The 9,930-nt window shown below is 34.2% G+C and overlaps 1 protein-coding gene across 4 annotated transcripts; it reads right to left on the reverse strand.

Moving 5' to 3' along the window:
- Positions 1 to 1,928: 1,928 nt before the first annotated feature.
- Positions 1,929 to 6,483, reverse strand: LOC115965376 (protein DEHYDRATION-INDUCED 19 homolog 6-like). Of its 4 annotated transcripts, none has more exons than XM_031084579.1 (6): positions 6,138 to 6,483; positions 5,174 to 5,533; positions 4,403 to 4,545; positions 4,001 to 4,078; positions 3,667 to 3,896; positions 1,929 to 2,364 (listed from the first exon to the last, which is right to left on the reverse strand). In XM_031084579.1, exons 2-6 carry the CDS (start codon positions 5,403 to 5,405, stop codon positions 2,262 to 2,264), a joined length of 786 nt encoding a protein of 261 aa, XP_030940439.1. In that variant the 5' UTR covers positions 5,406 to 5,533; positions 6,138 to 6,483; the 3' UTR covers positions 1,929 to 2,261. The 4 variants fall into 4 exon arrangements, with proteins under 4 accessions (XP_030940439.1, XP_030940440.1, XP_030940441.1 ...); XM_031084580.1 differs by having other exon boundaries at positions 3,679 to 3,896; positions 6,138 to 6,479; XM_031084581.1 differs by lacking the exon at positions 5,174 to 5,533 and having other exon boundaries at positions 6,138 to 6,477.
- Positions 6,484 to 9,930: the final 3,447 nt, after the last annotated feature.

The raw sequence follows: 9,930 nt of genomic DNA on the forward strand, positions 1-9,930 counted from the left end.
TGGGAGAAATGAAAAGACAAAGAGAGGAGCAAAAGAGGGAGAAGGACAGCACCAAGGCGGAACTGGTGCTGGGAAGACTATAAGAGGAAGACGGAGGAGGGCACCAGTGAGCAAGGAAAGGGAGAAGCAGAAGCACTTCGCCCCTGCCTCAACCCTGACTCCTAACACACTGGTGCCATGTTAGGTACGCTCGTGAGGAGCCGAGTGGTGCTGATATTGGGTGTTCTCGACTCAGTCACGCCAAGAGTTTGACATGACGAGCCCCTGCTTCGGATTTTGGCTGAAAGAGAGGCGGGACAGATCTTAAGTCTACGCCACCCTTGCCCCGATCGAGCCATTTCAAGCTTTATCGGAACATGGTGTTTTGAGGAAGGGCATGGTTCCTTCATCGTTCGTTATGGTAGGCGTGTACTGATATGGCGTATAACAAACGGGCTAAGCAGGCGCTAAAGGAGGCTACGGGTTTCAAATCTCAGAGGGAAGGAGAGGAGTCTGCACGAAAGTGATGGCCTCCTGCTTGCCTTCTTATAGGAAGGGCAGAACGGAGGGTATTAAATGCATTCAAGTTTCCCAAAGGAATCTGAAGAAAAAAGAGGCGTCCGTTCCACTTCCCCACCTTATCAAATGAGCCGCCGGACATAAATGAGCCTCGTAAAGGGGATTCATTAAGGGCGCGTCTGGGACAGCCAAGCGGCAGGAGTAGATCACGAGCAAATTAAACGGAATCCCTAGAAAACCGGCTAACCTCCTGGACAGGTGGAAAACCGCTCACATAAATGCGGGGTTGAACTAAACAAACCGTATTAAGGGCCCGGGTTTGCCAAAACCCTCCCTTCCAACCCGGAAGTCGGATAGAAGGGTTTTGAGGGGCTATTGTGGGGCCCAATAATTTAAGGACCAACCCGATTGCTCCTGGAAAATCCGAAGGCCCAGTCCGAGGAGAGCTGTGGCCCAAGCTCTACAGTACAGAGCACAAAACAATTTTGGAAGGCAGCCGAGGACAGTTTGGTCCTCGGCAGATCCTGAATCCCACCGAAATAAAGGGGTAAAACTGGTATAGGGACGAATTTGTAAGGAGATCCAAAATATCTTGGGGAAGTTATCCTTACTACCCTTCCAGATAAGACCCAACACATGACAGAGCCGTACTCTGCAGCCTTATCAACCATACCCAACAATTCTGGGATTAGACTGATGGGACAAATATCAGTCTTGTAAAGATTGACCCTACACGTGGACGAAGGACAATTAACACAGACGAGTATAAAAGAAGAAAGCAAGTAAATCTAAAGGGGATCCCATCCCACCTCCGAAAAAGGAGGATCACATGGGAGAGAACATCTCAACAACACCGGACTTCACTGAAGAAAGTCCGTCTTTGGATAACCGAGGTTAGGCCTCAATGGTCCTCGGATCAACTCCGAGGAGTCCCATCCCATATGGTGCGACGTCTTAGGGCTTAAATGTTCAGGCCCAACACCTTTTTCTACCTGAATTCCTCTAAAACCAGGATCGGACATCGCCCCACGACCAGCGGCTAGCTTTTTAAGCCCACTCTCTACAAATTATATTGTGAGGGATCTTCCGTGCGCGAGCCCAACATCCTTATTGGACCGCCAGAGAATCGTGTCCTTACAGTATCTTTCCACCTTAAAATTATTAGATTACGTATATATTTTAAATGAGTCTTGTAATTGTTAACATACATCATCATTATTGATGATTTTTCATTTTATTATTTATTGAAAGTTGAATGTTATGATCTTTAATCCGATCATTAGGACCTTCTCAACAATCATGAATGAGATCTCAATTTTAACATTTGTTAAAGAAAAAATAGAGGGCGGAGGAGAATAATATGAAGAGACATGTTGAAAAGTTATTCATTATTAAATAAACCAAGGAAGACTCCTATTTTAATTCCATTATTCTCATTGTTGTAACAACAAACAAAACGCACCACCAGTGAAATTTGCGCCTGGCATTTAGATATCATAGATTTAAGTAGCTTTATATATGGAAACGATTGTTTCTACCCATTACGTAGATAGGTTGAAAACAAATTCACACTGCTCTCCATGAACATGTAAAAGATGTATTAGTCGGCTACCTAATATAGAAACTAATTTATATCCTGAAGTTATGCACCATTGAAAAACATAGTGCCTGTGGAAAACGGGTCATTGGCAACTGGTAAGTGAAGCAACCTTTTGCATCTTCTGAAAAAGTTGAGCTTCACCAAACATGCATGGGGATGTTTTTTAGAATATGGTTGACATAATCAACTCTTGGACAAAAGCAGCTTTCTTCCTCTTCTCTTCTTTATCCTGTTCATGATCTTCATGCAGTGAAGATGGCTCAATGCTGCACAAACAAGAAGCATCAGTAACATTGCCTAGCATTGTATTCCATTCACATAAATGCATGTATATAATTTTCCTGATCCTAACCTATCATTATATTGTTCTTCACCAATCACAATTCACAATCATTTCCTAATCATCACACCTATAAACAGTATTTAACGAATCAAATATTAGTTCTAGATTAGTTCAAAGCCATCCTAAAAGCACATCAATGGAACTGCAGATGAGACTTCAGTGATATCGGAAGAGCTAAAAAATATGCATGTTTATTCGATAGTATATTATCAACTAAGGGATTCTAATTTTAAAGAAATTAATAAAGTATGCAATCTAGCACATTAACATGAAGAAATAATAGAAAAGAATGATATTAGGCAGACTCCCTGCTGCTCCACTTTTTGAAACAGGTGATTGGACAAATAAAAAACTTCAGATATACGAGTGCACTGACTTCATCATGTTTATCCAAAGCCATATTAGTGACAGAGATGAAAAGTTAAGGGGCCACTTCCTAAACAACCGTGGTTAAGGCATGAAAAAATGAAATGACTGAAAAGTCATGATTTCCAATATACACTGTGGAAGCATGCTAAATTGCTGGTTGCTGGTATTACAAACCCAACAAATCACAATCAACTGAAGCTAAGCTAATAAACAAAGTCTTACAACTAGAGAAGAAGAAATAGAAACAAAAATTATGGATACCCTTTGTGCACTCAAAACACACACACACAGGAATTTAAAGAACCAAACCCCATTGACCAGATAACTTAACAAAAGAAAAAGATAGAGGCCCTCAATAATTAGCAATCTTGTAAACCAAGCAAATAAGGAACAAAATGGGAGCATGATACCTTCAAAGAGGTTTTGTGAAACTTGAGATGAGATTAGTTGCGAGCAGATGAAAATAGTTAAGCCTCATTAGAAACTGATTAAAAACTAGAAGTTGCAAATAAATGTCCAGATTGAACTTTAAACAATGAAAACAGTAGTTATCAAATTATGCTCTCTCAAGCAATGGGTGGTGCTAGCATGGTGTTAATGTTTTATATTCAGGTTACTGTTACTAATAATTTAAAAGACGATCACATTAGCTCAAAAGTATAAAATCTCATCTAATAAATTAATGAAAGAAAAGGGAACTTAAAAAACTTACAACACTGACATATTTTACCAGCATTAATAATGTTCATATTATATCTTGAAATTTCTTATATTGTGTTTCCTAATAGAATTGACCGCACTGTAAGTTTTGTTTTTAGATAGACCAACCCATAAGTCTGAACAGAAAGAAGTATACCTAGGAGTATACCTTTTCACATCAGATGTGGCAGAGGAGGCATCTTCTCTGAAGCATTCATCTTGAGGGATACATTTAGGCTCCAAAAAAGGCATATGGTAGATAAACGATGAGAGGAGTGGATCAGGTGTAGATTCATGCTTGTTTCCCATAGGATGTGTCGGAAACTTTTTTCCGAGCATAGCTGAATTACCACTCAAGAAGCCATATTTCTCAGATTTTCTCCTTCGCTGCAAAGATTTTTTTTTCACTGATAAATACAAAGCAGAATATATACTTCAAAAAGATGGGTACTCTATATCTATAACATGACAAACCATAATTGGAGCAATACCTTCAGCGAGCTTGCATGCTGCACAATAAAATGCCCTATCACATCCTTCCCAAGATTTGCCGCACACAAAGGACAAACCTGTGATACCAACACTGAAGCATTTCAATCTTAATAAAAGTCTAATTGAAACACACACAATACTTCATAATTTTCACATGCATTTGTCCCTATTTTTTCAATGTCATAAATGCTGAATGGTTATAGTTATTTTCATTGAAATGGTGATTGATAGGCTGCACCATATCAAGTAAATATATTAATTTTCAACTTCAGATTAGTTGGAAGCAGCGCCCAGGTATTTAGACCAACTTCACTAGGAAGTTTATCACTCAAGAAGGCGAGGCAGATTCGAAGATCTATCTCCAAAAATGTTAAGAAATGAAAATAAAGAAGAGCACATACCGCATTTTTTAAGTCAAAACAGTGTTCTTCTTGCAAATGGCTACAGAGCACAGAAACATCGATGTCCACAATACAGAAGGGGCAAGGAAATAAAGCTCTTGAATCATCATCATTGTCTGAATCATAGAGGATTGTGTGACTTTCTGTTTAAGGAGGGGAAAAGGAAAAAAAAGGAATTGTTAGACACAACATTCAGCAATCTAGAGACCAATGGGTGATCACAACAGAGATATATCAAATCAACAAAAAAACCCACAATACCACAGATAGATTAATTAACATGTAAACAATGGACGTGAAAGCGAAAAACATACACAAATAAACAGACAAGGAAAACAGAGAAAGGGAATGAACTCTTTTGTTGTAATCCCTGTGATCTAAACCTGAAACAATTTGTTGGAACAGTCACTATTTATCTCTTTCCTAAGAAACTAACTTATATTGCAAAGCAATTAGTTCTCTCTAAACAACACCCTATCATGAAGAGGAAGCTAATACATAAAGTAACCATCTTTCATTCTAGAATTCATCACCCTTTTTTATTTTTAATGACGTTGAACCTCACTAAGGCAGGGCCCCTTAGACCCAAACAACTCCACCCGTCAACCCATGTAACAGGTAATCTAGGGGAACTCCTAGTAGAGACTTGAACCCCTAAGTCTACAACTCATCCCGAGCCTTCCACCACAAGGCTGCACCTTTGACTGGTTCACCCCATACTTATAAAACCTGTTTATGTCTCCAAAACTGTATCACGTTTTGCTCTCACACCTTGAGATGTTTTCTCAGTCAAATTATGGTCATCATCTTTTTGCTGGTTTTCAAGTATGCCAGAACCACGAGACTTGGATGAAGGATTTGCTTTGCTCTTCAATATCACCAATTTAGTCCTAAGCCATTCCAAAGACCTCTGATGTGTTAACAGATCACTATTGATATCCTCTAACTGTTTTTTGCACTTCTGTTTTTGCACACTAAGTTCATCTTCAGGGCAATTCGTCATAACGATCACTTTAGGCGGGGTTGATTAGCCTCCAACCTAATAAAACTTTCTCCAGCCTCTTAATTAATCAAAGCCTCGGATTCAAGATCTTACATTAGTCCCTTTGCAAGCCTATTTTTCTTGATTACCTAGTATTACAAAAACATTCTTCTAAGATTCTAGAGTGCTGCACAGGGTAAAAATCTATAAACAGAAAGTACTGAAATTCTCTAAAAGTAATAATTGTGAATAAAATCAAAAGGATTTAGGTCTATTGTCTCACAAGCAAAAAAAAATGTACAATACTAACCATACTAACCGATTGATAATTAAAGCAAAATACGTCCATTAGAATCATATATATTTAAAGCATCAATTTCATTTTCTGAAATAACAAAAAGCAAAACTGAAAGGTCTTCTGACAACATGGGTCTACGTTAAAAACTTATAAACCTCTTCTTATTTTTTCGATTAAAATCAATGACCAATCAAACAATCCAATAACCCAGAAACAAAATTAAAACTCAGAAAAAAAAAAAAAAACATATCTTGTTGGTAAAATGGACAACTTGACAACCCAGTACACAAGATTGAACCTCAAACTTTGCAAAAAAAAACTGTCACTTTCCACTTACCCAGTTAAGAAAAAACAAATACCTTCCAAAAAAAAAAAACAATGTAAACAAACCACAAATACATATATCAATTATCAAACCCAGAAGCAAAACAAGTTATAAAAACTAACAAAAATACCAGAGTGAATGCGTGCAGCTTGAACAGAAGAGAAGTGCTTGGCAGAGTGGACCCTGTAAGCTCTGAAGTCAACGGCCATGGTGTCAGTTAAGACTCCGGTGAGTGACGCAGAGAAAATATATGTATGTTACTCAAATGGGCTTGGTGAGAATATGTGAGCTTTGTAATGAGAAAAGAGAGACACAGCAAAGCTAGAGAGAGAGAATCAGAGGTTCACTTTCTTTCTTTTCTTGCAGTCTCATCAGTTTGATAGGATATATGGTGGTGGTGGAGTTGTGTTTTGCTTACTTTCTGCACATAATACTCTCTGCCTTCTCTCTCTCTATGACAAGAAATATGTGGAAAAAGCTTTTTCTGACACACAAAAGCTAGTTTCCTGTTACTTGACACGTGGTATAGGTACAAATGTAACAAAATTCATATTTAATCCTCCCCACACATATAATTCAATTTACTACTATATTCCCATAAAAATAAAAATAAAATTTACTACTAGATTTCTTGTCAGATTTCACATCATTACTACAAAAAAAATCTTTGGATTTTTCCTGTTTTTGTCACCAAATAAATTGTTTCACTTTTAAATTTTCATTTTTGCTTAAGAATTTCAATTTGCATGAGCCAATTTTTCATTTCAAAACATAGAGGTTGTTTGTTATTTTCTGTTTATTTAAAAATTTTAAACTTATTTTTTTATATGGAATTTTTTCAAGTTTCATTTTTTTAATGTATATTTATACTTTAACTAATTTTCAATTAAAAATGCATCCTCATAAATAATATGTACAAGATTTTAAAGCGTAATCTTTTTTAATGTATAACTATAGTCGTTTCATAATAAACAAGAAATAAACTTTAATTGATAATAAGTAACTCATGAGCAAGGTTTAACGGGCATCTAGATAAACTTACAGTAGATAGTTTATTTTGATTAAAAACTGAATAAAATCATAATTTTGATCTGCAAAAAAAAATACTTATCCTAACTAGCACTTAATAATTTTATTTTTTCTTATATATTGTTATATATCATTTGACTAGTTTCCTGGTTTGTACAAATATTATTAATTAATTATCGATATGAATAATGAAAATAAAACCAAGAAGTTAATTAAAGGTCTATTTAGATATTGCTTATTGTTGAAAACTGAAAATACTGTAACAAAATAATTTTTAAATATATGAATAGTATTATGGGACCCAGTTTTAAAATTTTTTTTACTGAATAAAAGTATTTGCGAGTCCCGTGAACAGTGCACATGACCCATTAAAAAACACAGAAATGCTGAACACTATATCCAAACGTGCATTGAGACATCTTTTAAGTTCTGAACTTGATTTATTAGGATTATAAAAATGTTTAGTCTTGCCATTTATTATTATTATTATTATTATTATTATTATTATTATTATTATTATTGTCCCATGCCAATGAGTCACAAACCGTATATAATGTATTATTTATGGCATTACACGAGGCTAAATTTAAATTTTTGATCAATAATGCATGTTTCACATAAGCTCCAATTTTTAAATAGTGTTTTAGATGTTTAGTTGTTTTTAGAAACAATATTGAACCATGCTCCATGGTAATTATTTGGTATTGCAGGTTGCAAATATTTTAGATTATTGAAAAAATTATCTGAACATCTACAATGCTTTTTTGTGACCTTATGTTTTTTTTTATTTGTTTCCTAGGTCCTAATAATTTCCTAAGATTTTAGACTAGTTTAGTTTATGTTAAATTATTGACATAAAAGCCTATATATCATGATTCATGACCTAAAAAACAGATTGTACTAATTGCAGATCTTGTGGCTTAGTGTCATTAACTTTTCAACTTTTTCGCAAACCATGCTTGCATGTGCAGTGTGTATATATTGAGGGAAAGATTGCAAATATTTTAAAGAAGAAAAATTGATAACAATAACATAATAACTTTATTAATTAGTTTATTGGTAAAATTCAACTTTATGAAACAAAAAATAATCTATATGACTTTCCTTCATCCTCAAGGAATCATGCCTTCAAGGAAATTCTTTTCCAAGACAAATGCTTACATTCCTTTTCCTTTGTGTCAAACATTGTCATCATCATAATTATAAAAATCTTCTTTTTGGGGATTCCATACTTTGCCATTGTAACCCCACATCACACTCTCTTAACCACGTGTCTAAATACCTAATTAGTCCACATTGAATATTGAAATGATTTTTCAAAACTAAAATTCAATAATTATTTTTAATAAGATGCTAAATTTCAATTCACAATTATAAATTCAGATTAAAAAATAGAGTTCTATGCAACCGTCAGCAAATTTTCTTAGAAGTTTTGGTCATGATGAAATTCAACACTACTTCACAAACTGTTAAATTTTATAGGACTTGTGGTCTAACAACTAACAAGTCATAGAGGAACTTATTAGGTGATTGATTAATTTAATATAGTAATTAAAAAAAGGGACCAAAAGCTAAGAAAAGTCTAATATAGGACAAGCTACTGCAGACACGGAAATGAGATTATACTTGGACAAAAAGTTGGTTTAGTTTCTATTTGATGGTGGTGACTGGTGACCCGAGTGACTTGTCCAGGTAACGTGAACTATGGGCGGTGCTATACACCTAGAAAAGGTCCCAAAATGACAAATACCAAAAAGATTAAAGATTGTGGTGGTGGTGGTGGTGGTGGGTCATTGCCTCTGATTAAAAATAGTTTTAGAAAATTCCAATTAGTACAGGTTTGAACCTCTTGTCAGAATTTAAAAAGAAATAACTAAAAAAAGGATCAAATATAAAAGTACAATCTTTTGTGCAATAACTTTGTTACAAAGATAGAAAACAATAATAAATTCATGAGAAAATGACATAAGTCTAATCACAGTCGATTATATAGAACAATTGTGAAAAAGATGGTAGTAAATGTTGTAATCTTATAATAACTCAAAAAAAAAAAAATCACTATTAAACCATGTATTTTATTATTTTAACAATATAAGTTTAGAGACAACCATTTTTTTAAATATCTTTTGTAATTGTTAAGTTGTTTTGTTGTGATGATGATGCTAATAAAAAAGATATTAGGTGTTAGGAGAGATCATGTCATATATCCGGTAAATTATACATTTCTCTCACATAAATGTGAGTCACATGTATGGAATTCATACATAAGTTTCACTTTTATGTAATAGGAAAGTATATCATATCAGTTGCGTTGAATTATTTTAATGGTGGTAGAATCATATGAAAGCAATGTTCAAATCAAAATTACCACTTTATAAAAATAAAAAATAAAAAGTACTCTTCTTGTTTTAATGATGACCAAATACCGTTTTTATTTTGGCATCAAGAAAAAAAATTGGCTAATAAAAAGAGTTAAAAAAAAAAAAAAAAAAAAAAAAAAAAAAAACCGGAACACAGGAAAAGAAACAGGATAAAAAGTAAATTAACCAATGGGATTCATAAATAAACCATCAAGGGAAAATTAACATGGTGGGCTCTTTCCTTTTGGGCTTCCTATAAACAAGAGGGCTTATCAGTTACCCCTTAAAGATTTAACTTTCATCACAGGCTTAAGATTATTTACGGTACTGATTGTAACTTACAAAAGTAATTGTGAGAAGCATATTATAACAAATGTTGATAGAAATGATAGATTAATACATATTATAATATCTAGGTTGTAAATTACAAATTTTCATTACAAAAAAAAAAAAAAAAGTAATTAGGTCAAATTTGAAATTTCATGTCTATAATTTAACTCAAGGTGGTTTTTTTTTAATATAATAAATAATATA

The sequence above is a fragment of the Quercus lobata genome, chromosome 10, assembly GCF_001633185.2.
Source record: "Quercus lobata isolate SW786 chromosome 10, ValleyOak3.0 Primary Assembly, whole genome shotgun sequence".
NCBI lineage: Eukaryota > Viridiplantae > Streptophyta > Magnoliopsida > Fagales > Fagaceae > Quercus > Quercus lobata.

Bases quoted from the DNA above. Each gene is read 5' to 3' on its own strand.
- LOC115965376 (XM_031084579.1), bottom strand. From the start codon at position 5,405: ATGACGAATTGCCCTGAAGATGAACTTAGTGTGCAAAAACAGAAGTGC. The intron at 4,546-5,173 runs GTGTGAGAGCAA...CTCCTTAAACAG, and splicing joins GACTGAGAAAACATCTCAAG to AAAGTCACACAATCCTCTAT. The intron at 4,079-4,402 runs GTATGTGCTCTT...TTGGTATCACAG, and splicing joins GTTTTGACTTAAAAAATGCG to GTTTGTCCTTTGTGTGCGGC.